The 27,713-nt window shown below is 40.9% G+C and overlaps 1 protein-coding gene across 3 annotated transcripts; it reads right to left on the reverse strand.

Annotated features, from left to right (window-relative positions):
• Window positions 1–1,012: 1,012 nt before the first annotated feature.
• NUCKS1 (nuclear casein kinase and cyclin dependent kinase substrate 1) lies at window positions 1,013–26,397 on the reverse strand. Of its 3 annotated transcripts, none has more exons than XM_048496054.1 (8): window positions 26,144–26,397; window positions 18,955–19,004; window positions 15,728–15,833; window positions 11,212–11,264; window positions 10,789–10,938; window positions 8,478–8,633; window positions 7,324–7,470; window positions 1,013–6,027 (listed from the first exon to the last, which is right to left on the reverse strand). In XM_048496054.1, exons 1-8 carry the CDS (start codon window positions 26,158–26,160, stop codon window positions 5,828–5,830), a joined length of 879 nt encoding a protein of 292 aa, XP_048352011.1. In that variant the 5' UTR covers window positions 26,161–26,397; the 3' UTR covers window positions 1,013–5,827. The 3 variants fall into 3 exon arrangements, with proteins under 3 accessions (XP_048352011.1, XP_048352010.1, XP_048352012.1); XM_048496053.1 differs by having other exon boundaries at window positions 7,324–7,473; window positions 26,144–26,396; XM_048496055.1 differs by lacking the exon at window positions 7,324–7,470.
• Between the last annotated feature and the right edge of the window lie 1,316 nt (window positions 26,398–27,713).

Raw genomic sequence — 27,713 nt, forward strand, 5'->3', positions numbered from 1 at the left:
TGCTGCTTCAGAGGAACAAGTGCACAGCAAAGGTTGAGAGGCATTTGCACTCCCTATCTTCCTGAGCATGTAGCTGCCTGTTTCTGTTAACATTAGCAGGGAAATTTAGAACACTACTTATTCATAATGCATGTAAATTTACTATATAAAAAGCAAAAAAAATTACCTTTCACACAGATATGGATATATTTCAAAACAAATAGGAAAATCAATATTTGTATACCAAGATACTTTGTCCAAGACTTGCAATACAAGAGCCATATTCCCCTGCTGAGCAAGTTAACTTATGGGTAACTTAGAAATGTACAAGGTTGGATCCTTATCACCGCTAGCATAACCTGCTGAAAAAGCAATGCTCATAGCTGATGGGACCTTCATGGGGGGAAAAAAAACCCCACACAAAACACACAGCTACAATGATGATGGAAAGGTTGTCAAAATCATCTCTACCTCTTCTGCTTGCAGACTTTCTACTGGGACAAGAGGCAGAAGGAAAAGATTACACCCATGACTTCATGTGCCAAAAATCCAAAGCCACATTTTCAGAACTCACAGAACGCGGCTAGGAGAAGGCAAGCCCTTTCTCTGCCAGCAGGGCACAGGATCCAATCTTATGTTAAACTATGGAGCATTGGTAAGAAGTACTGGTTAACTTTTTGTAGTATCCTAGTATCAGTATAAAAGTCAAACGTGAGGTATCATCTTTCAACAGAATATCAAATCTATTTCAAATTTGGAAGTTTCATCACCATGTTGAAGAGCTAATTTGTATGGCCGTAATTCCAAAAGCACCTCAATTTCTTCTGTTCACTTAAAATGTGTAAAGTGCATGCACTAGAAATGTAAAAAAAAAACCCAAGTGAACCCTGAATGTGAATTTTCAAAACACAAAGTAAACTCTTTTAGCACAGAATGTCAGATTATTTGCCAACTATTAGTGTTTTAACAAAGCAAATGCAGAATTGCTACTAGGCATTATACAATAGAGTGGAAAAACCACAGAAGGCATATGCATGGGTTATAAAAGCCCTTTTATAAAGCCATTTTTAAACAAAACCAAAAAGTTTACAAAAGAAAATAAGATACAGAAGAATAAGTTGTTTAATATATTCCAAAAAAAAGGGGGGGGGGAGAAAAAAAGAAAGAAAAACAATGAGAGGGACACAATTCCAACATGCTGAACAATAAAGGGTTCTTTCCATGTTCTCTTTTAATACAAAATACAAGCCAAGGATACACATACTTAAAACAGAGCTCAGGAGCAGATATGGACTCCTAGGAACCCTTCAATAAAAAGCAAAGCAGGGATTGTTAATATTTTTTTTTAATTGCAAGTACATACAGAGACTGGAATATGTAAAATTAAGTAGCACAAAAGACCATCACACAATTCTACCAATGCATGTTGCATCTATAATTCACGAACATGGTCAACAACGTCATGTTCACTTCACCCCCCCCCCTTTAAAATGCATTTTTAAATAAAGCATTAATGTTACATTCAAACTGAACTCCCAGTACCATGCTGCAGATTTCATTGTCAAGGGACTAACAACCCTACTGGTTATCATCATGACTGGTGACCATTGTACCTTCCTTTGGAATATTCCTTCAGATAAGTGACCAGCAGAAGCCAAATGCTAGAGTCAACAGCCTCTTTCCATGGTCACTCATGAATATACCACAAAGAGACACAGGGCCCAAGAGGATACTGAATACCCAAGACAAATATCCACTGCATTCCATTTTAGCAACTCCTAGCTGAGGTTAAGGGCACTTGCCCCACTTGGGAATATTTTTTATATCTGAGAATTAGTTCAGGGTTTTACTGTGACATGTTCCTGGTAAACAAATTATGTAATTCTCTTATATACAACTTCTGTAATAAGTGTTTCTGCAGGAAAAGTAAAATTCACAAATTTCTAAAACACATTAAGTCGTCAGACACCCATACATGCATACACACATGCTCTCTCACACACACACAAATACTTGAAGTTGTCGCATTATTGTGGGTTAAACAAGTTTGTGTACTGTTCTGCCTGAAACCCCTATAAAATCCCCTCCCCAATTACACAAAGCATGTGCAGAATAGTACCTTGCAGTCACACCAAGCATGCTCAAACTGATGGAGCCATTCCATTGTCTACAGTTTTGTACAGGGGCAGGTGGGGCAATAGATGTTTTAAGTGGTCAACATCAAGATCATGTAGTGAATGCTTTAACAGATCTGAAGTGAAGTGTTTCTTTTCAGAGTTACAAAAAATGTTAGTAGAGAGTAACAAAATGTGAATTTCCCAGTGATACAGAAAAATCCATTTGAAAGTAAGGGGAGAGGAAGAATCCCCAAGTTACCTGGGTTGTGTTAAACTATGGGCCCCAAATCATTATGAGAGTACCCATGCTTTAAGCACCTTTCTAACTTCGGCCTTGCGTATGTCACTCATGACCAACTATCTCACACATACAACAGGGATTCACTATCTAGTTTCACAATTCCCATAGGCCCCAAATTCCTCAAGAAGTTTTTCCAAATGCAATGGGGGCAAGGGCCATCAGATTTCAACTAAAGCGGTATCCAAGCCACATAGGCAGGGCCTATTTCAATGAAGCTACTTGAAGAAAAAGTCAACTCCAAGTACTAATATTATGTCCCAAATATTTAAAATCATGGAAATCAATTTCCTTTTATTTTATAAAATCATGTGCCAACATTATGATTTGTTATAAAAAATAAACACTCCACAGAAAAATTACATAAAGCAAAGCACCAATTTCTACAGCTCATAAGCTTCCAGCATGTTATAACTCTCCTCCCTTCTCAACTCCACTTTAGTTTAGCTGTTTATTGTACTTGGGGCAATAGCTTTTAAAATCAAATTTAAAAAAAATCTCTGCAATCAACATAATTGAACAGTTTCAATACTTGGTTCAGTCACATTATGACTGAGTATATTTAACTTCTACAATCACCCTTCTAATGACTCTAGAAGGATTTACAGACCACTTAAATGTATATAATTTCCCCACTGCTTCTAATATTTAATTTCCATATTAGATCAAACCAGTCACTCTAAGCTTCTGCATTTCTTTTGATCTGCCCCTAAAAACTATATGGAAAAGGAAAGCCACCATAAATATGGTATTTGGATATTCACTGTTAAGATGTGCAGGTTGTTTCTTCAGCATCCACAGTAACCATTACCTGGTCAAATCCAAAAGGAAATCTGCAAGCACCCTTCCAAAGCCTCACTGAAATTTTGTTTCTATCCTTGTTGCTTTCACAACTACTTGCAAAGCTATTACTAGATACACTAAACACATCTGCTTTTGGTTTTCCAGCAAATCTGCAAGAAATAGTTAATTAAGTTAGGGTATTATTAATCTGCCAATCCCAGGAAGCAATTGAAGTAGATTGATTAATGCATATTTGAGTAGATTGATTTTTTTCACTGGTGCTTCCATGGAACAAAACTGAATTGATACCTTAGGTATGGCATAGCTGTAATGCATACAAAATTGATATACACACAGAGAATGAGGAAGTGAATTATGTTAAACACAGTAAATTATTTAAAATATTGACACTTTCATTAATGTTATATTTTCTGCAGAAAAGATACTTTCCTTCAGGTTTTGAAAAATACAGAAATGATTGACTAAAAGGGGGGAACAAACATTTACTAACTTTATAAAAATTTAGAATTTGCAGAGGTTCTCAAGAGTTTTGTTTCTATGAGGGCATACACACAGCCAATTAAAAAAGAATAGGAAGAGAGTTCATATTCTGAGATTCAATGTACATTAACCTGCTTATTGTATATGACATCAGGCACACATACTGTTCCACTGGTTCATATCCTTAAGGGAAGTGAAAATAAGGAGGGGAAATCTCAATGGCTTTCCAAATGCTTATCAATCTGAACACTATACATAATTGTATCTGTTAAAGAAAACAAAAGCACATTCTTTGGAACAATTATAAATTAGCAGTTAAATCAATTATGTTCAGGTCCCATGAGTAATCACTCTGAAACCTGTACATTTGGAGCAGCCAAATAGAATGAGATCATAAAGGGTTACATGAGATACAATTATCATTAAGAACTGAACACTCCAAATGGAGTGTCATAATTTTCATGCTGAGTATCCTGATAGATACCATTTGAACTTGGAGTAAATTGCCCAGATTTACTATTTCATGTGGTTTCAATCCAAGAAAGAACTTAGGATATTTTCACCTTCTTGGGATTGTTTGAAAATACATAAGACAACATGTGGATCAAAATGGACACTTCGGGCAGAATCTGTACTGCTTAGTTAAACTTCCATGCAGTTTTAAAGAGGAAATCATGGAAACATGAACAGTGGCTAAAGCCATGTACCACCACTGTGAAAACATAATGGTGGTAATAAATTGCTTTTGCATTCTTTGCTTTGGCTTTCCAATACTACCCAGGTTGGCATGGTCTTTGAAGACTATACTGGTGAGCAAAAGCTACTAAGTTTTTACTCACAGGGAATATGCAGAAGTCCAAGAATCTGGCTTCAGAACACTATCATTCAATTCCGTTAAATAGTGATTGGTTGAGGGTGTATATTATGATTGTACAAAAGAAAAACAAAGCTGGTGGCACTCCAACTTATACTAAATACTGGAATCCCTTTATCTAGGACAGAAGGGCAAAAATCAACTTGTGTTTAAATTGGCAGTACCAATATACCATTTAAAGGTTTTCAAAATGACACCACACACCCACTTTGAAATGTTCTGTACATTGGCAGTATATCCTAGTTTTGTGATGTTCCATAATTTTACTGTACTGGCCTTCATTTCTTACATCATCCAGTTTTCACCCTATTCTTTACTAAGGTATGTTAGACCTGGCTGTGGAGAAACATGAATTGCAATCCATGCTGTAAGGAGCAGGAACTAAGCTAGGTAATGGGTAAGGGCAAATTATATAATCTCGTGGTGGAAGCTACGTAGTCAGCCTTTGGAGAATAAAAGGAAAATAAACATTTAAGCCATGACTCATGGGATGGATGTTTTAGAAATCTCCCCAAATCCAAGCTTTAAATTTTATGAAAATATTTTAAAGGTATAAAAACCAGAAGTTTCAAAATTAACAAACATCAGAAGAAAATGAATACTATTTGGCCAAACAGAACACTATCCTAATCAGAAAAAAAGGATACCACAGCATGAACTAGTAGGCTCTTTTCTAAAGACTAAATACTTAACAGACCGCATAGTCATTCAAATTATCTTGGCTACTAAAAATAGGATTGTGGAACCCCAAGCATTCAGAATATTGGAACTTCAAAAACCCTTGATGGAGTTTAAAATAATAAAAGTTATTCATTCAGTAAAGATGAATTTTCTTTCTCAGAAATGCTATATGCAATAATGTGCATTTTGGATTCAATTAAGCAATAGTTGCTTTAGAAGAACTTTCCCAGCTTTTGAAAATCTATTCTATTTTGTTAGTTATGATCTCCAAGTGACAGCATCAATCTTATTGCTTTACAACTGCAGTACGCCTCCAAAAATATAATCTTTAGTAAGCTGTTAAATTAAGTCTAAATGGCTTTCAGATTTGGTTGGGGAGAATGGAATGGCCTGTAGAGACTGTGACATCAAAACATTATTGTATAAGGATTCTCTTTTAAAAAAGAAAAGAAAACACTGTACTATTAAAACAGCTAAAGTAAAGGTGGCATTCACAGCCCATGAGTCAAGCCACAACCAAAACCATGTTCTACCCCTAAGTATATCCTCTTTTCCTTCCTCTTTCAAAAAAAGTTTCTTTCCCACACCACCATTTTAATCTTCACCAGAAGGGACTTCATCTTCGGACCCTTCATCCCCAGACTTCTCTGGAGGAGGACTAATTGATTTCTTCTTCGCTGGAGGACTTTCAGGCTCTTCATCCTCATCTTTTGGAGATGGGGTTTTTTCTTTTGATGTCTTTGAAGCTGAGGGACGGCCTACCTTCCCTTTGCCTTTTACTGGACTAGGCGTAACTGGGGGAGAAAAAGCAACTAATTAAAATACATGGATTTCACTGATAAGATCAGCGTATGCCATAATTAAGCAGGCTACCTATTCCTTACTACTAATGTCGAATAGTGAATGCGCTAACACTGTTTGAGCAATGCTTGCACTGCGACGAGGCAACAATGCTGTATTCCAGTGGTGGTGAACCTATGGCACTCCAGATGTTCATGGACTACAATTCCCATCAGCCCCTGTCAATTGGCCATGCTGGCAGGGGATGATGGGAATTGTAGTCCAGGAACATCTGGAGTGCCATAGGTTCGCCACCACTGCCCTATTCAATCTAGTAAGAACTACTATTTTTAAATCAAATAAATATGAAAAATATGAAACAAAACATGCCAAGTTAAACCAGGCTTTCCCTCACACTTTAGAGCCAAAACGACATCAACATTTCTGCTCTGTTCCATGGAACAATTAATGGAACAGGTATGGAAGAAAAAGCATTGCAGGAAAAAGCAGCAAGGCAAGCACCAGTTATAATACAGAAATGAAAGCTGGAGTTCCACTACAGACTGACCTACCACAAAATGAAAGCCATACAACCTTTCTGGAGAGGGAATCTGGCTCTGTACGCGCCTCCATAAAGAGCAGCGTAGCTTTTCAAATCTTATTTTAGGCTCTTTGAACATAGCTCCTGTACACAGACATTGGTTCATGAATTGGCCCTGGCCATGTGACACTGTGCTTGTACCATAAACATAACCTTGAATATTTAAGAACTGTGCAGTTGGCACAATAGTGATCCAACTATTTATTTAGGAGATCATTTAATCCAAGACACCAAATGAAGGACAGCACTGCATTTTTCTTAAGGCAAGGTTTAATGAAACGGAGTCCCCCATTCCCCCCCCCACCCAAAGTATGCATGTATTTCTGGTGCACCTGGGTTTATGACAACATTTGCCACCTTATTTTTATTTCTATTAGAACAAAAGGAGACAGTCACTGGGATTGGTAGGCTCAAAACATCGCCTGTTTTAATCAGCACTGGCAAGTGGTCTGAACACAACACTGGCAACTAGGAAGTCTAAGAATCCCATCCTGATTCAGCCACTCAGTCTTTTCGATCTCTGAAAATAGGAGTAATCCGTACATGAACTTTACTGTACATCAGTTCTGTCTGGTTATAGTGATTGCCATGTATGTTCATCTGAACAGAATGTTAGTTGAACAAATATTTGAGACTGATCTTGCAAGCATAATTCCATTACGTGATTGCCAACAGGGCAAAATAAGAACTTCAAGCAATCTGAGCTCACCTGTAGCCTTTAGCCTGGGCCTAGGCATTTTCTTTTCTTTCCTTTCTGGTTTGGATTTCTTAGCCACTTTTTTGTTCTTCTTTTTTGAACTGCCATAGTCACTATCATCATCATCTTCCACAAGGAAATCTTCATCGCTGCCAGAATCTTCTGTGCAGAGAGAGAGGAATGAAATGTCTCTAAGAAGGGCTGCCCTTGTTCACTTGGAAGGAAGACAGAATGAGGGAGAGAATCTGGTAGGTTGATCAAGGGATAGGAGTCAGCATTCTTGGCTTCTATATCCTGTAATATACTTGCTAGAACTTGGAGAAATCATGATTTCTGTGTCTCAGTATTTTCTCATGTAAATCTGCTTTATGACTGTACTTTAATTATTGCAGAAGTAAATTTCTCCATTCCACAAGAACTATATGAAGATTCAGAGTGAATATTTCCTGTACTAGCTGCTGTAGATTCTACATCAATGCCCTTCCCAGCCTGACTGTTTTCTTGTTCAATATGGTCTTCCATCTTGTAGCAAGTTGTAGAAGTGCCCTCTGAAGCCAATACCAGTGTGCTATTACATATGGATACACAGTAATTCTATAAAGCTTCCTCGTTTTGATTCCAGGTGTCCATGATTCATCCAGTTCATCAGTTCACTGATTCACTGGGTTTCTGGGTTTGTTAGTACACATTCACTGCAATTTTCACCTTTTAGAGCATGTGTCTGTTAATATACCCAACAGACAAGTTAGAAAGCAAAAGTTAAGCTTTTCTATATATTGTTTGTTAAACTGTTGGTAAATTCTAGTGATGAAAACAAGAGGGGATTTTACCCTTTGGCATATCATGAAGCCAAACAGGATGGTATTTGTAATCAAATAGCCTGTTCAGTTTGTTGTCCAGTGCTGAAGATAAAACAGTGACGAATATGGCAATCTTGACTTGTGAATTTACTAATGGAAATATTCTCAGAAGGTAGTAACATCTTCAAAAAGTTTTTGACATGTATGAAAAGATTTGATGCCCTGAACTGAAGGTTCAGCCCCTCTACTTTGCTGCCAGAAATTACTGAGTTTGTCTATCTGACCTGCTTATTCTGGCCATCACATTAAGGATAGCAAAAGTTTGTCAGTCCCGTTCCTGCATGCGTTCTAGTCAGCCCCACTTACTTTCCTGGAATGCTGCTTCCTCCTCCTCCTCCTCCTCTTCCTCTTCACTGCCCACATCACCCATGATCATTTCCCGTTGCTTCGAAGCAGCTTTGGATGCAGCCTGTCGTTGCTGACGCACATTTTTGTGATCTTCTTTCTCATCCTCGCTGTCATCTGTTACAAAAGCACCAAAGAACATTGAAGATGGGCAATACTAATCTTGGGTAGGGAAAAGACTGAGCTGCAACAAAATGTTTCTCCAGTCATTGTAAGATCTGCTGGACACCAAATGTATCAGATTGACAGTCACTCTGGAGGCATCGCAGTGCAAAATACCCCCCTGATCTTCATAATCTAAACTCTGATCACCCAGCCTTCAACTGTTGCTGCTATAATGTTTACTATGTTTTATTCTTTAGTTGCTGTTAGGCAAACACTCTATTCTCCCACTCTTTTTAGTTATTTATTCTACAAACAGAAGGAGCATATGAAAGCAATTCCTCAATACTTTTGTGCGGAATGGACCTGTGGAGAAATTGCCTTTATCGTTTTAATTCTATTCTGTTTGAGCTAAAAGTCACACCCCAGCATTTTGAGAAAGCCTAATTCTTTGTTTTCAGAAGAACAACTGAACAAAACCAGAATATGGTATGCAGAGGCAGGGGGCGGGGTGCGACCAGGCCGCAGAGGGGGCGAGGCAGGGGCATTCTGGGGCATGGGTGGGCGGTGCTGCAGCTGGGGTGCAGGGCGTGCACCCCGGGCAGAATTTCCCCTCGCTCTGCCTCTGATGTTATGCATTGGTTAAACTACAGAGTGGTTAGAATATTTGATATTAAATGTTTCTACAAACAATTAAGTTAAGAATGCTGGGGCAAACAGAAAAGGACACAAAAGATTCCGATAGTCAATTTCACAGATTGGCTGGGCGATCAGATAAGTAAATTTATTTAAGCTTCAACTATTTAAAACACTGAGATAATTTTATTGAACTTGCTCAACCTTTGCTTTTTACTAATTTTCCATTCACATATATACTAGGTAGGTGGGAAGGTACAAGGCTGATGGATGACCTTTATTGGGAGAGAGACAGGGGGAATAAAACCCTCTTGATTTTCCTTGATCTCGCAGTGGCTTTTGACCATGGTATTCTGCTGGACCGACTCCAGGGAACGAGGCTGGGGAGCACTGTGTTACAGTAGTTATCCCCCTAACTCTGGGGTTGATTCCAGAAGATTATGTTGGGGGACTCATGCTTGCAGTCCTGGAAGTTTTCTTGTGGGGTTCCCTAGAACTTGGGTCTTGTTCCCTATGTTGTTCAAAATCTATAAAGAGCCACTGGGTGAGGTGATCAGGGAATCTGGAGTGAACTGTCATCAATTTGTGGATGATATCCAGCTCTCTATTTTATCAGTCAGGAGATGAGCTCCATGTACTGGACTACTACCTGGAAGAAGTTATGGGCTGGATTAGGACCAGCAAACTGAGGGTGAATCCAGATAAGATGGAGGTTATCTATGTTCCAGGCTCGCAAGTCTGCGAAATCATGAGGCACTCAGTTCTGGGTGGGTGCTCCATGTACGGCTGCCCTTGAAGACAGTCCAGAAGCTGCATTTGGTGTGGCATGCAGCAGGTAGGCAGTTAGCCAATACTTCTGGCTGGACACGCATCATGCCAGTCCTTAAGGAACTGCATTGGCTCCCAATTCGCTCCAAGGCCCAATTCAAGGTGTTGATGGCATACAAAAGGTGTTGATGGCATACAAAAATCTAGACGGCTTGGGCCCTCCCTACCTGAAGGAGCACCTGTGCCCATATGTACCTGCTCAGCCACTGAGATCACGGGGGAGGCACTCCTGGTGGTACCTCCCCCTACCGAGGTGCAGGGGCACAAGGGAGGGCGTTTTCTGTTATTGTCCCCAGGCTCAGGAATAATCTCCCCTTGGAGATTTGCCATACACTTACTTTTTATGGGTTTAGGCACATGGTAAAAAACTTTCTCTTCGCCCAGGCATTTGGTTAGCCTCCCTGGAAACCCCATCTACTGCTTGGGTATTTTAATGTGATTTTATTGCTGTTTTAATTGGTATATTTTATTCATGCTTTATTGTGGATTTTATTGTTTTTAACCTTTATAAGCCACCTAGAGATGCTAGTATGAGGTGAGGGATAAATATGATAAATAAATAAGGTATGAATTCTGACAATATTCCTGGAAATACCTGATCTGAAAATATTGACAAAGCATGTAATCTAGATAACTAACACACATTAATTGAACTGTGTAAATTCTGAAATTATCAGTGACAACCGTATCGATAAACAATTTTTACCTGCAGTTCTTTTCCTGGATTTGGAAGTTGCTCGTTTGTTCTTGTCGGGTTTGGCTTTTTTCCCTTTTTTGTTCTTTTGAGAACTCTCATAATCACTATCAGCTTTGCCATCATCTGCACCTAAATCATCCTCGCTACCAAAATCTTCATCTGAGAGAAAAGATTGGTAAATGATACTTAACATGTATCTTCTGCAGAGAAATACAATATGAAAAAGCCTGCAGGACCACCCTTCAGTAGTAAGGACTAGTGGGAAAATTATGAACACAAGGAAAATGAATGTGACAAGAGTTACAAATTATTTAGGGTACCACTCATTAGGGTTTTAGATCACAGCAATCGTAAAGCAATGAGTCACAGACATTGCTCTAGACATCAACAGCCCCCAGTTGATTATCTATGCTATAACAAAAGCATAGTTACCTGCTGAGTGTGAATCATCTCTCTTTGTCTTCATGTCTTTTTCAGAGTCCTCACTGCAATAAGAAAAACATGTTGACATAGCTTCTAAATACCAACAGAAAGACTATTCTGATGTATATATACAAAATCATATAAAAACTAAATGCAAGACATATAAAAGAACTGCACCAAAACAAAGCACAAATCATTATACAGCAAAAGCCCAAAGTCAATCAAACCGAATACCCACTGTCACAGAACAGTTTTTACCAGCTATTGCAGTGAAAACAGACCTTACTAGTTTCCCTTTGGAGGATGTTCCAGTTTTGGTGCCACAACTGAAATAAACAGTGGTTGACTCCTCATATTCCTATCTCCATAGCAATCCTTTTTTTAATTCCCGGAAAACACCTATTAGTCAATGTAGGTCACAATGTAGATTTCATAAACACAGGAATAAGTTCCCAGGATCAGCAAGGACTGCTATAGGGCAGTGGTGGCGAACCTATGGCACTCCAGATGTTCACGGACTACAATTCCCATCAGCCCCGGATTGCACTCCAGATGTTCACGGACTACAATTCCCACCAGCCAATTGGCCATGCTGGCAGAGGCTGATGGGAATTGAAGTCCGTGAACATCTGGAGTGCCATAGGTTCACCGCCACGGCTGTAGGGTATGAAAGTTCAGTAATTATTAGTCATCTACTAATGAACAACTGGAGTCACTCAGTTGTCTTGTGTTACCATCTGCCAAACCTCAAATGGTAGGAGCACACATTAGAAGAGTCTCAGAAAAAGGGAGTCATATTGAAGGATGGTGCCCTTAAGATACTGTGGTTCCAGGCCATTTGGGTATTTAAACATCTAATATAGAACTATGAATAGGGCCCAGAAAATAAACAAGAACCATATAGTTGTTTGAAACCAGAATGTGCTCCAACCAGCCTGTCCTTTTAAACAGCCTAACAGATGTATTCTGAACTTTTCCAGAGGCAGCCTCACATAAAAAGTCAAATGAGGAAATTATCAGAATATGAGTAAATTGTGATCAAATTTCTCCTGTCAAACAGAACAGTTGGTAAGCCAGCTTTATATTGTAAAAGGCACCATAACCACCACTTTGATCTCTTTTGTAAAAGTCATCTTAGCCATCACCACCACTTTGACATCTAGAAGCAGTTGGGCAACCGGGGCTGGTGCCACCCCGCTGCCTCCAGAGGGCTTTCCAGTAGTTCAAGGAATGAGGAAAAACCAAAAACCTCCATGCCGCTGGAAAAAGACATTAATTCATGACCTCCATCACTAAATTCTGTTGGAAAAGAAGATAAATGCCAATGAACTCCAAATGACCTTCCTAAAAGTTCTCCGCATTGAGTGGCAGGCTTTTATCTGGTGAACTGGATTTCCCTGCTCCTACACATGAAGTTTGCAGGTGACCTTGGACCAGACACAGTTCTTTTAGAACTCTCAGCCCCACCTACCTCACAAGGTGTCTATTATGGAGAGAGAAAGAGAAAGAGTAAGCTGCTTTGAGACTCCTTAAAAGTAGACAAAAGCAGGGTATAAATCCAAACTCTTCTTCTTCCTCTACAGCATAGGTGTCAAACTCATGGCCCTCCAGATGTTATGTACTACAGTTCCCATCATCCTCTGCCAGCATCATGCTGGCAGGGGATGATGGGAACTGTAGTCCATAACATCTGGAGGGCCACGAGTGACACTTGTGCTCTACAATAGCATTATTTCCATGATGTCTGTTGAAATCAAACTTCTGAGTATATCTGAAGTTTCCATCTGAATAAAAGGCATTGGATGGTCCCATTTGATCTCCTTCAAAAAGCTGAATGTTTTGAAATTGCCTCAGAGTTTGTGACTGGAGAAGGGAGCTTGGGTGAGTCTCCCTCATGTCTCTGCTGACTTTTACGCATCTGCATATGTGTTGCCTCTTAGTGTTTGCAAATGTTTTTTCAAGTGTTAATCCTTTCCTGCATATCAGACTCTGACTACCATTTTTAACCATGCAAAAGAAAAGAAAAGAAACAGTGGTGGTAACTCCTGAAGAAAAAAACCCCTTCAGTTTGGAGTGGTGGCAGATGAATTGTAGCGGCTACAATTCAGAGCCAAGATTGCAAGTTTCACAGGAAAATCCTGAGTTGGGAACAATGGTGAACAAACCAGAGCTATGGCTCATGATCTCACCAAAGGGGAAACTAGCCAAAAGACGTAAGTGTGGAAAAGGTGTTAATCAAAATAGTGGCTTGGAAAGTACGCAGCAACTTGCAACTCGCGACATTTATTTCTGAAGAAGTATATATCATTGGGTAAAAGATAATTAAATGGGCACTACAGACCTATTACTAGGTTTAGGCTGCCTTCATTATTCTCTACTTCTACTAGAGATCTTCAGATCTTGGCTACATTCTCAGAATTGTCAGTGACATAAGAGCACAGGTAACATGAAGTTTTGTTCACAGTTCATTAGTTTTTATAGCCATTATGATGTGCAGGTATTTCCTGATAAATCTACTATTTCTGAAACATATTCAGCTCCATCTTTTGTTGACATATAAGCACATATTAGTAGATCAATGTGTGCACTGGACTATGCGTTGAGACTTGAACTGCCAAACTTCCTATTAGTATTTCTTGAACACCGTCCAAGTTCCTTCTGCTATATCATACTGATGGATGTTTTAGAAGGTATAATGAAGCCTGGTCATGTCCACAAAGTGGCTGGGTGTGGAAGTTTGGGTCTGAGAGTCTGGTTCTTCACTCAGGGTGGAGTTCAGCTGAAACCAGTTCCCTCCAACAACAGCCTGGGGATGATTTTGGAGGCCTCCTTTTTTTGGAGGTTCAGGTCACAAATTCTGCCGGGATGGTGTTCTACCATCTTCGCCAAGACTGGCAGCTATCCTGCTCTGGTCTAGCTACAGCAATCCCTGCAACAGTCACCTCCAGATTGGACTACTGTAAGTCACTCTACTCATGGCTACTCTTGAAGTACTACTGAATCAGAATTTAGCAGATAGGGTCCTTCAAGCAGCCCCCTGAAGACTACACACAGAACTAGTGTTCCACCAGATGCACTGGCTCCAGATTGAGAATCTGATAAAAGTTTGATAAAGCCCTAAATGGTCTGGGACCCTCATATCTACAGGACCATCTCTCCAGATACACGCCTCCACCCCCAGAGCTTTAGTCTCACCTAAGTCAGGGCCTGTTTCACTAGGCCTACGGCTGAGGGCAGCAACGGCGCTACACTAGCTGCCCCTTTTCTTCTCTTCCTTGCCCCCCACCCCACCTTGTTCTTTTTTCCTTGTTCCTCTTACGTCCTTTTTTCCTGCTGCACCCTACTGGATCTGCTAGATCTCTCACCCTCTTCCTTTTAGGTCTCTCTTATCTTCCTGGTCCAACATCACCAATATCAGTGATGACTCTCCCCATTAAGAATATTAGTTTAAATTATATGTGAAGTGAGAGGACAGTTTAGAGTTCCATTTTGTGTTAGATTAAGATTTTATTATTTTAAATACAAATGATGATAGGTAATAAATCTTTTAACGTATTTTACCTTTTAACTGATTGTTCTGATAGCCTTCTGTTATAAGCCACCCTGAGCCTGGCCTTGACAGGAAAGGGCAGAGTATAAAGCAAAGCAAATATACAACTAGAATGTAGGTTTAGCAAATTTCTCTTTCTACTTTCCCCTTTTCCCTCGCTCAATTGTTTAATGGGTCCTGCTTGACTGTTACCTGCTCTGCACTCACACCAAACAAGCACAAAAGAAAACTGACGACAGGGCCTTTGCTCATTCATCACAAGCAGACACCCTGTGGCAATGTTAGATCTTTTACTGAAGCTTCTTGTACTTTTGAGAAGCTAGTTCTAAATGTAATTTCAGAAGGATTGGGTAAGGAATTGTTTTCTAGCAACAAATCAAATCAAACAGGAGTTTAGTTGTTAAAACATAATAAAAAGTATAGAAAGAGACTAGAAAAGAATTAAGTGAGCTAACCAAACTGTTCAGAGATATTCAAATCTAAAACAATAAGGACACTTTCTTCCAGTGAGAACATTTCTACAATTTAATTTTTGCAATTACACCTAGCATCTCTTTCTTGCGTAGCTGACATTCAGCTATTACCCAGAGAAAGATTTTTTCAAAATATTTGCCAAAGGGATATTTTTTCATACCCAGATGCCTAACAATTTTTACTGGAAAAGTGCAGATGTAGAGGAACTTGGAAAGTATAGCATAAATACTTTGAGAACCAAGCTAACTCGTCCTTTATGTAGAAAACAATTTTTTATTGAGTGTGTAACCAAGCCTATCACTGATTCATTGCTAATATTTCGTAAATCTAGATTCAACATGATAGTGGTCAGGTTTAATCTTAACCAGGTAATCATTAAAATTAGAAAATTAACATTTATTTAAAAACTTCACTTCTAAGTGATGCTATACAAAAACAATTATTTTTATCACCTTTCAAAGCTATCATACTTAGCTAAAACAGAACTTAATCATAGCTTACCTGTCCTCCTGAGAATTCTTTCCAGGCCGTCTCTTATTTTTTGCTTCCCGTGGCGATGAGCGAATTTTTTTGGTTGGAGGAGCTGAATCTCTTCCATATTCTTCATCTGTAAAGGTGGTAAAGGCAGACTTAATTGGGCAATTATAAGAATGCCAGTCAGTAAAATTGAGTATCACCTTCAAAAATTAGTGGTATATAACCTACAAAAATTAGCACCAACTGTATCCTGCTAAAACTTCAGGAACTGGAAGCTGTAGCTGGAATTTTAGAAATACAGAAACATTTACATAGGATTTCCTAAATTAATTCATTTTATAGACTGTAACTGAAATTTGTAAAATTTGTAAAACATTACTAAATTGTTTTGGAGAAGCAGGGTTGGATTTAGCCTGAACGCTAACCTTTGCTTGGTTAATTTAACAAAGATATGGTCTTTTATAATAGAATGAGCTATGAGACCCAAAGGACTCAGTCTCTCCTGTGAACAATCACTAGTTGATAAGGGTGTAAGAACCTCTGGAGTGTTCTGGCATGCATGTGTGCCCAATGGATTGTGTCTGTGGTAGATAAGGAGACCCATGAGAAGGAGGAGAAAAGATGAGTTGCTTCGGATGACTTGAGAGAAGAGTTGTTGTACCTTGAAATCTGGTAAGAATAAGGAGTTGCGCAATGAATCAATTAAAACCCCTATGTGCTCCAGTCACTGAGTAAGAGTCAGGGAGCTTTTCTGAAGGTTTACCAGAAAGTTGAACTACTGCAATAGGTTGATGGTTGCCTGCGTGTCAACCAAACACTCGACCTCTGAACTGGATTGAATGAATAGATCGTTGAGGTATGGGTGAAAGCGCACCCCTTGTTCCTAGAGACAAACTACAAGCGCCAAGAGGACCTTGGAGAAAACCTTCAGAGCAGTCGAGAAGCTGAATGGTAGGGTCCTGAACTGGAAGTGCTGCTGGCTGAATCTCAGGAATTGCCTGCAACCTGGAAAGATCAGGATGTTCAGGTAAGCCTCTGACAGATCCTGCGAAGTGAGAAAATCTCCGGGTCTTATGGCCTTGGTGATAGAGTTTCCATGTGAAATTTCTTTAGTTTGATAGATCTGTTGAGAAGTTTTAAGTCAAGAATAGCTTTCCAGTCCCCATTTCATTTGGGGACAGTGAAAAAATGGGAACAGACCCTCTATGATCTCTCTGAGGTTGGGACTTCCTCTACCACTTGGATGTCCAATAGATGAAGGATGGCACTGAAACTGTGCTGAGCTTTGTCCTGCTCCCTGCTCAATGGGGATATAATACATCTTTGGTGGGGAATCGCAGCAAACTCTATGAAGTAACCTTGAAAGATAACCTCCTGAGTCCAGGGGTCCACCTGATGACAAATTCAGACATTCTTGAACTCAAGGAGACCCCCCCCCCACCCGCCCCCAATCGGGATACTGGCATAGTCAGGATTTGGGAGCCTTGCCATCCCAGTCAGCCTTGTCTGACTGGTTGTGAAACGGCTTGGCTTTGTGGTGCTTGCAGAAGGAGCTCTGGTTCCATGAGGTCTTCTTCCCATCCCTCAATGCTCTGGGTAGGAATATGTTGGACCGGAATGTAGAACTGCCAGGGGTTCACTTATCCAACCTGATGAATTTAGGCATTGCCTTTTTCTAGTCTCCACAAGGACTTGATCGAATTCCTCTCTGAAGAGCATATTACCTGGAAACTGTAGCCAGCCATGATGGTCTTGGAGGTCAAGTCCACCTGCCAAGCTCTAAACCAAAGATTGAACTTAGCTGCGAGAGAGCATATCATGGATCTAGAGGCAAATATTAAGGAATCCAGAGTAGCGCCAGCAGCAAATGAAGAGGCCTTAAGAATTCTGGTGGCCTCTGAAATGAGCTCGACCAGCTTCCTAGCCCAAACAGTGGTTGCTCTGGCCACTATGGAGGCAGTTGCTGCGGCACGCGTAGCCATGGCAGTGGCTTCATGGGATCATTTAAGTGAAAACTCTGAACGTTTGTCCAGAAGGTGCTTAAGGTTGCCCTCTCCAACCTGGGAAACCAGGCCAGAAGATTGTAGGGTGTCCCTCTCCCTCAACCAAGCCCAGATCAGAAAGGTCTTGCCTGCACTCTGGGTAGGGTGTGTGTGTGTGTGTGTGTATCTCCTCTCTCTCTCTCTCTCTCTCCCACCCCCCTCCCTCCCTGAATCCTGGGGAGGCCTTCCTCAATTAAAACAGCAGCGTATTCCCTGGAGTTCTGGGGAGAAAGGCGGCATTTGGAACCGCACCTCCCCAGAGCTGTGCTTCCAGCCTCTGCATAGACAAGAATTCTGGGTCCCAAGCAAGCTACTGCGTCCCTGCTGCTGGCAGGCTTTTCAGCAGCAGTAAGAGCCCCCCCCCCTAGATCTCCCTCTTGGAGAAACCCATCAGCAGGTTGTTCTCACACCATTTTTCCTGCAGGCAGAAGAGACCCCAAAGAGTGTTGTCACTCCCCTATCTCTCCCTAACTAAGCAAAAAATGGAGGGGGGAGGACGGAGTTTGCATCTGCGCTGAGTGGAGCAAGACAACAAACAGGTTCCTGGAGGGAAAGCAATTCATTCAATGTTGGGTTGCGAGAGGTAGGACGGAAATAGAACTTGTTGAAAAGATGCTATACTACATAGGGTCCCTGAAATATATAGCATATAATTCTGACCCACTAACCATGGTCCTCCAGTGCAAAAAGTAATTCAACAACACAATAGGCTCTTATGCCAGTGGAACAATTCACTGCATTGGAGAAATGTTTAGCTGCTGACAGAATGTGCTGAATCCTTCAATTCCAAAAGCCTTTTCTCAGCAATATCTTGTAAAAAAAATTATTTTGCTATTCTTTTGTCTATTAAAAAAAATATGGCAATTCGTAATGTAAAATACTAATTAATGCCAACTAACTTTAAATCTCGCATTAAGTTCTCAATGTTTTAATAAATGTGCATTTTTCCTGAATTAATTTTAACATAAACTGAACTTGGCTAATAAACCTGCATCAGAATTACACACAGGATTGGACCATATTTTGTTTTCATTAATTATCACAACTTTATCTACTAAATAGCAGTAGCATGCTGTTTTACAACAACAAAACCCACAAGGCTTTCAGAAGCCTTTACTTGGAGCAGAATGAGGGTGTCTCAGAATCATGAGAATACATATTGAGCAGTTACAGAGGAGTTTCAACATTTTCCCACCAACCAATAGTTACCTGCATCATCTGATTCCTGAAACTGTGAATAGTCCACCACCTTTCTGTTCCTGGAAAACAGAAAAGTGAACTAGTTAAATCAGAACGAAAGTTCAGTGACTGTGGTCCCTTTTTATAACTACCACTTCATCAGATATTTCAAAGATAATTGCCCCTGAGAACTACCTTTGGCACATAATGTGCTCCTTTTCAAAGCTCTTTGCAAACTTCAACTGGTTCAGAACACAGCAGCTAAGCTGTTAAAAGGGACCCATCACAATGAACACACTTCTCCAACACTTAAAGGTCTTCACTCCTGTTTGTTTCCAGGAAAATTCAAGATTTGGGACCCAGGGAAGTAAAGGCAGGTGAAACAGTCACTAAAAGGCCCTTTCTGGGCACCTCCATCTTTGGAGATTAAGCAGCTACATACTAGCAATAGGGGCTTTTCAGTAGATGCACTCCAATTATGAAAAATCCTTCCCAAGCTTTGGCAGACAAATTGCCCTTTCCTGTTTACCTTTGTGTCTCTCTAAGTGTGCTCTATTGTTTTGATAAATAACCATTGATCTTGGTTTTTAAAGCTGCAGTTAATGCTGCTGCTTTATTGTTTTATACCTTGAATGCCCCATGGGTGGAAGCACAGAAAGGCAACATGTGCAAATATTAAATAAGTAATGCCCAGGTAGTCTAATGTACACACTTAACTAGCACACGGAAAAGTTCCCTCCATTCTTTTGAGTATGAAAAGTATAGGAATCTCTAGTATTGAAGAACAAATCAACCGAAAGTTCCACGAAGATTTAAGTCACAGTCAACAGCTAGTCACATGTTCCATGGCAGAGGAAAAAATGACAATAGCCAAGGGTTACGGCTGAAATATGTGACTCAGAGAATCTTTATCTACTACATCCTGTTTCTCTATAGTTGATTCTGGGGAGGAGGTTTTACTGCCACTGGACCTACTGTGGCTTTAAGAACCACTACAAGCCGCTTGAATCCTTGAGGTGGGGTAAAAATTCATCTCACCTCTTTCCTTCCACCATCACCCTTTCTGCTGCTTTGAATTGCAGCAGAGCTGTTCTTACATCAGCAGGCCAACAACAGAGAAACTCTGCCCTCTGTAACTGAACTGCAGACAGATTTTCATGGTGGCTGTCTCCAGGGCAGCTCTTAGGGGGTGCTGTAAGATACCGGATGAGAACTAGTAGTCGTGTTTTGCTTTCAGTGAAAGAGAGAGTTGATTTATGTTATTACTTCTAAAGACTTACAAGCTGCCTTGGGAAAATCAGTAACATTCCTCTTCTTCCATTAGCAGAAAATGTAATTGGAATACAACTCAACATTTCAAATGTTACCAGGGCTATCAGAAGTTTAGCCAATACTGTTGAGAGCAAATGTAACCTTGTGATTATTAAACATTGACAGAATAGCCCGGTATCTCAGCTCAACTGAATACATTAAAATGTTATACATCATAAGATCCCTAGGTTGGATCCAAGGGTATCCTTGTGAAAATGGAAGGCACGTCTGTTTACACAAGAGGAGTTCACAATTTCCGCAGGTTTCCTACTCAAGGGACAGCTCCAGCACTGTATCCAGTGATGTTCCAGGGAACTCAACACGAAGGGACAGTTTTTTAGGTGACACGGGTTGCAGGACAGAAGGAGATGGACAAGATTCCATTCAGTGAGCCGAGTGTCAAGGGTTTTATTTTAAATCTAACACTTTGATTTTGGCCACCTTCATTTATGTTCTGTGCAGCATCAGTCAGACTGTTAAGCTGCATCCCTCAAACTTTGGAATTTAAGCTTACCTTTGTACACATATGCAACAATCTAGCCTAATTTCTAAGCCAAGTACCAGCTATCAGTTTAATGAGCTACTGGGGCATTTAGATTACCCTATGCAATCCCACACATGCCAGCTGGGTGACCTTGGGCTAGTCACAGCTTTCTGGAGCTCTCTCAGCCCCACCTACCTCGCAGGGTGTATGTTGTGAGGGGGGAAGGGCAAGGAGATTGTAAGCCCCTTTGAGTCTCCTACAGGAGAGAAAGGAGGGATATAAATCCAAACTCTTCTTCTACTGTGAAAATGAACCAATATGAGCAGCCTAATTCTGTAGCCAATAATCTATGGACTGGGATGACGCTATAAGAACAAGAAAATATGAAATGTGCATTGAATGATTTGATCAGTTCCTCCTCCAGTCCTGGTGGGAGTTACCAATTAGGGATGCAAATACTTAAATGACGAAGGTTCATTTACCATTTATGTAATTCTGTAAAAACTTAAATGGGTCAATCCCCCTTCCTTTTAATTGAGGCTGCTTCTTATGGGTTCTTATTTTTTATTTATTCCCTTGTGTTCATATACATTCATATATATTACAAAACAAATGAAAAGTCTTACATTCTTCAACCTTTAACTGACTACACTTCAATGCTTTAAACCAGTCAGAAAAATCAAAATCTCATTCCTTTGCAGAGATATAAGTTTTAGCATAAGAAAAATTTTCACTTTATTGAGCCATTTGCTAACTTTAAGCATCTCGTTTGATTTCCAATAATGTACAAAAGTTCAACATGATGCAATCATTAGATACAAAACTGCATCTTTCCACCTGGTGCACAATTCAATAACAAACATTCTGTATTATTTCCTGTGGTCCTTTCCAAACCAACACTCACCAAAAAGATGACCCTCCCACCCCCACAGTTCTTGGGCAAAACCACCACATATAGATGGAATCAGTTAACTCTGAATCAAGATACCAGGAACATTCAGAACACGCATTGGGAGCTAGCTATAACTGATAAACCTTTTCCAAAAATATTTTCCCTGAAATTCAAACATCTAGAAAACTTACATTTAGATGATAAAAGTAAATCCCCAAACTTCTATAAATACTTCGTGTCCTAGTGCTGAGTTTAATGAGTTTCTGTAGGGTTCTATTTTATAATCATAATTTAGAAAACCATCTCAGGAATTTTCCCAGATTGTCTCCTGCATCCCTAATCCACAGGGAGATCAGAGTTCAAATGTCTGCTTGCCATGGAACCTACTGCCTCACCTCAAGTCAGTCATTCTCTCAGTCTAACCCACCTCAAATGGGTGCTGTGAGGATTAAATAGAAACAGGGAGTATCCTAAACTCCTTGGAGGAAGGACAGGATAAAAATTGTACTATTCCCTGACTCTAATTCCACAATTCCAGGATACTGTTTGAGGCACTGCCCTCTCATAACTTCAAAAATTAAAAATTGCCAAGTAATGGTCATGCATTTAAAAACTTGATTAGAACAGAAGACATTTTAATCAGCAACCTGTTTAATACTTTGATTAAATACAAACAAATGAAATGTAAAAACAAACTAACATAAAACAAAGATGTCTGCAGTTACGGGATGGGAGAGGAAGAAAAATCTTGTTATAAGATTGCTTGATCACCTCCCCATTACAACTGCCAATAGCAACTTTGGAACAGAAAAAAGGCAGATTTCTTTCCCTTCCAAGGCTAATAACAGGCATAAGTGTGTATATGAGAAATTTTGAAATTGTGCTTTGGTCCTGAACCAAAGTGAGACTATATTATATGCTAACAATATGGGTTTTTTTTAATTCAGGAAAGGGCCTACGAAGAAGCTGTCAACATCTTGTCTAGCTGGACTCAAATGAGATAATAGACAAAACGGCTCTGGGCCACAGCAGTTCTAACCTATGCTGAGGCAGGTTCAACCTCTGCATACAATCTCGGATTTGGACTAACAGCAAGTGCCATGACTTTACAGACAACTATATTTAAGAAATGCTTGGATAGTTCAGGCACAATTTTACAGTTAAGGTTTTGAAATAAATTAATTAATGGAAAAATGTGGCTCTATCCAATTACTTTTTCCTCAAGAACTTTAAAAATAACAGACAAGCATGGTTAGCGCTTAAATTCAATTTTAAGTTTATATATAACATTCTAGCCTCAACACTCTAACATCAAAATTGCAAATTTAATACTCACTGCAACTGCCTGTCCAGAGTTACCAGGTCATGACATTATGTTAAACTGTGCTCCAGAGACATCAGATATAGATAATTTAAAGCAACTCTAGCCACTGCTGTCAATCCAAAAGTAGAACACTTAAGTGATCATTAGGGAAGCAGAACTCTCAATAGGGACATACAGCCCCACCTACTGTCAGGATATCATAATTCATTAAGTGTAAGTATTCAAGTATAAATCTAGATAGCAGGGGGTGCCCTAAAAAAAATTCTGGTATTCTTGCACATACTTCCAGTTAGGGCATTAATTAACTAGAAATTTCAGTGGAACTAGATATTTATTTCAGGTTGGACATTTAGCCTACCTTAGAATATAAGCAGACCTTTTAGTAATCTTATGCAACTTTAGGCACCATAAATGAAAACCTTGGCAAATTGGATTGTCCTTAGCAGAACCCCTTCTTTAATGTGAGTAGTCACCTAGCTAATATTAAATAGTCTCATGATTCAGTGTTTGTAAGGAACAGCAGTGGCGTAGTGGCTAAGAGCACGAGCACTCTGATCTGGAGGAACCAGGTTTGATTCCCAGCTCTGCCACTTGAGTTATGGAGGCTTATCTGGGGAATTCAGATTAGCCTGTGCATTCCCACACATGCCAGCTGGGTGACCTTGGGCTAGTCACAGCTTTTCGGAGCTCTCCCAGCCCCACCCACCTCATAGGGTGTTTGTTGTGAGGGGGGAAGGGCAAGGAGATTGTAAGCCCCTTTGAGTCTCCTACAGAAGAGAAAAGGGGGATATAAATCCAAACTCTTCTTCTCTTCTAAGTGTAACGATGGACACAACTTTATTTTTCAGGGGACAACTGTCCCAGGACAGCAAATACAGTTCTCTTCCATTGTATTTTCATCACAACTCTGTGGTTGTGCGTATACTACACAGTATGACTCTCCCAATGGTTCATGGGAAGCAAGGATTTGAACCTGAGTTAGCCCAGGTCAACTCCAACATCCTAACCATAACACTCACAGAGGCTCCCCCACTGATGAGATGCAGAATTGAGAACTAGACTTTGACCGAGGCATCTTAAATTCAAATAATCTCTCAGCAATCAAGTTTGTACTGTTATTAGTCCTCAGGCAGAAAAAAATTGAATGGTGCCACTTTAACATTGCAGGAGCAGACCTGTGGAGTGCCACAAATTCTATTCCCTATATTTTACAATCTCTATAAAAAAAGCCCTTAGCATAGATCACTCATAGCTTTGGGGTTAGTTGTCATATATGGAGGACACCCAACTCTACATATCCGTATCCAAGACTCCTAATCATATGGAAGAGATTCTCAATCACCACCTAGTTCCCATGGTAAATCGGATAAGAGCGAACAAATTGAAACTACACCCTGACAAAACAGAGGTATTGCTAGTTGGGAAGGCAGAGATCTTTAAGAACATTGTGCTCCACACTTTTCATTGAGTTTGATCCTTGCAGACTTGGTTAAGAGCCTTGGAGCTATATTGGACATGATGATGTTACTGGAGAAGAAACTAATGCAGCTGCAAAAAAGGCTTTCTTCCAACTCAGCATACTCCAATACAATTGGTCTGGCCACTTGGATCCACACCACAGTAACATCGAGACCAGATTACTGTAATGCACTGTACACCGATCTCCCTTCAAAATCACTATGTAAACTCTAGTTAAAGCAGAACTCCATGGCTCAACTACTATCAGGAGCTAGAGAAAGGCACTTCACTGGCTACTCATCAGTTACTAAGCCTAATGTAAGGAACTGGCTATTACATATAAAGCCCTTCATGACCCGGAACTCTCGTATCTGCTCTTTCCCCCATGGTCCACCATGACAGCTTTGCTCATTTGAACAAGGTCTTCTGTAGGTGCCAACCTGAAACAGAGCAAAATCAACAACTATTCATACATATGCCTTCTCCACTGTGGCCACCACTTTATGGAATAAACAACAGAAAGGATCCCACAGGGTAGCAAAATACTAAATCATTGAAAATATTACCTGGATAAATTTATTAGAGACTATGGTCTATGCTCCTGTGTATAACTTGCTGAAACCAGAATCCTGCTATGTAATATTTATATCAATTAATGTGAAACATTTAATTCTGTTTTTGATTTCTGATTAGTTCTATAACACTAACCCTATCACATTGTTTATTTAATGTCCTATCTTATCAACTATATTAACTTACTCTGTGTAATCTGCCTTGAGTGCAGGTGAAAATGTACACTACAAATAACATAAATAAATAAAATAAATAACTTCATTCTGTCAAGGAAGAAACATGACTGCAATAACATTACCAGAATGAAAGCAATAACCAGAAAATACAGTATCACAACTTCACAGTACGTGCTGACAGAATCCAGGACCACATACGGATAGAAACTTAGGTGGCAATGTAATTGAAACAGATCAGATCATTCTATAAGGCATCGTTGCGTGAACCCTATGGTCCAACACCTTGCATATTCTCTGATCGCTTCTTACTACCCAGTGAGATCACAACACCGCGAGACACTCTTCTTCATGCGTGGAACTGACACTCCACACCACTGCAAAAGCGCAGTTCCCCCATAAGCGCATAGTAAATGCAAATGCACTCCTTCCCACAAGGGTGCACCCTTCCGCTACGAACTGTTCCTCTTCGCAAGCAAGCACCTCCCCACGCAGATAAACAGCAACTCTATCCGAAAAGTCTTAATTAAATGCACGTCGCCTCTCGACGACACAGCTCGAAGCACGAGGTCAACCGAACAATGCACCCCCCTCCCCAATTCCTCTGGAACAATAAATGTATCCGGACTCATCCGCACACTGCGCAGGTGGCTTGCCTTCCTTCTCCCCCTCCGGTCGGGAGATGCCAGTCAAACCGCTCACAGAGGTTTCCTTCCCTTCCGTAAATCGCACAAACGTGGACTTCGCCTGCGCTAACCTTCAGGGGCAGCCCTGTTCCCTTCGCGCAGGAAAGCGCCTGCAGGGCGGCGGCGTGCGATTCCCCCACCACCACCACCGAGGACCATGCTTCATTCCTGCACATGCCCCTCCCCTCTAATCTCCCGCCATATCCCACTCGGGGCCTCCCCTTTCCCTCCCCGCATGGGACAGGGCCCGGTTCGTTAGCTCCTCGTAGGAAAAGCCGTGGGCGGCCCGAGGCCTTTCTCCATATGCGAAAGGCTCACCTGACGGGCCTAGACATCTTGGCTGGTTAAATCGAGGCGGGCGCTACCAGCTAAGGAAACGAAATGGCCGAGAAGAGTCTGAGCAGGCCTTGCTCGCCCTCCTGCGGGGCCGTCGGTCCCCAGGTCCGGCGACTCAGACAGCCACCCCGCGCGACAGACCTGGCCTCCTCACGCCAACAGTCGCCGCCGCCACTCGCCTCTCCCCCCTGCAAAATGGTCGCACTTCGTCCACCAGAAGGGATGCGCCGTGCTGAGAGGGCGGTACAACCTACTCAGCTGGCATCTCCTACCAAGGTTTCTCATTGGCTCCTCGCGATATTCCCCTTACCCATTGGCCTATTCGAACCATTACGGAAGCGCTGCCCCGCCTCTTTCCCTGCGAGCGGGAGGAGTGAAGGCGACGGAGGGGAGCCCCTTCGCTAAAGCTACTATGAGAGGGGACTGCTAACAACAGCCAGAGAAACCTGGCAAGGTTTGATAATGGCAGATTCGCTCGCCGCTTGCTTGCATTTCTACTCCATCGGTCAACAACGGGACGGTTTTATGGCTCGGAGAATTAGCTGAGATTTTTTGCTGTTGGTTTGAGAGGGAATAACAGTCCTCACTCCAAACGACAGATTCGTCCAGGCTAGGTTTTTGGAGGGAAAAGACAATCGGGTTCAACCCCACCCATGCGTCTGTGACACCTATCGCGATATTTCTGGGTCTTGCTCAGCCCCAGATTTGCTGACGAGTTTCTGCGAGGTCGTAGCTGAAGCGTGCCTGAAGCGGCCTTCCCTTTCCTCGCAAAAGCCTGGCAGCAAATCTCCACCCCTCTTCCATTCGTTGATAACTCGAACTTCTCCGCACTCCCGTTCCTTATTGCTCTCTCACAAAAGTGCGCACCTGTCATTCCAGTCGCAGAGACGCACTTTCCACTCTGGGGCTGTCACTCCAGGCCCAGGGCAGGTTTCCCAAAATCCGTCCTTCATTGTCAGTGTAACTTCGGTGTGCTGTAATGCATTTTATTGGAGTTCATGCACATTAATTGGCAATCCTGATTCCCATTGTACTCGAGGGGCTCTCAAGCCTCTTTCATTGTTTCCTATGGGCATGCATGTAATTTGTAGTACATCCGATCTGATGATAACTGTCTGACAAAAGGAGGGATCTGTTGTTGGGAAGTTTAGAAGCCAAAATGGGAATATTTACGAAAAAGATCCTAGTCCGTAGCAAAACAGGCACCATTACTCTTTAAAAACGTTTTTTAATAAGGGTTGCCAACACCCAGGCATTGCCTGGAAATGAGGGTTGCCAACATCCAGGCACTGCCTGGGAATGTCCCAGAATCACAGAAACCATTTAGACTAAACAGATTAGTTCTCTCCTGCACCCCGCACAAATTTCCAGAAATGTTTCCACTCAGAATGGACAACCCTAGGTTACAATGATTTTATTTTATGATTATACTTTTTCTTCCATTTTGAGTTTTCTGATGTTTGGATATCAAGTTCTCAGAACAGTACACCATTTCCTTTTCTGCAAAACTGCATTTCAGACCTCAGCTAACACAGTTACAGTATGGAATGCC

The sequence above is a fragment of the Sphaerodactylus townsendi genome, linkage group LG05 (assembly GCF_021028975.2).
Source record: "Sphaerodactylus townsendi isolate TG3544 linkage group LG05, MPM_Stown_v2.3, whole genome shotgun sequence".
NCBI classification, from domain to species: Eukaryota; Metazoa; Chordata; class Lepidosauria; order Squamata; family Sphaerodactylidae; genus Sphaerodactylus; species Sphaerodactylus townsendi.

Coding starts and splice junctions, on each gene's coding strand:
- NUCKS1 (XM_048496053.1), bottom strand. Junction 15,834..18,954: donor TCAGGAATCAGATGATGCAG/GTAACTATTGGT, acceptor CCACCTTTACAG/ATGAAGAATATGGAAGAGAT. Junction 10,939..11,211: donor AGATGATTCACACTCAGCAG/GTAACTATGCTT, acceptor CTTTTCTCTCAG/ATGAAGATTTTGGTAGCGAG.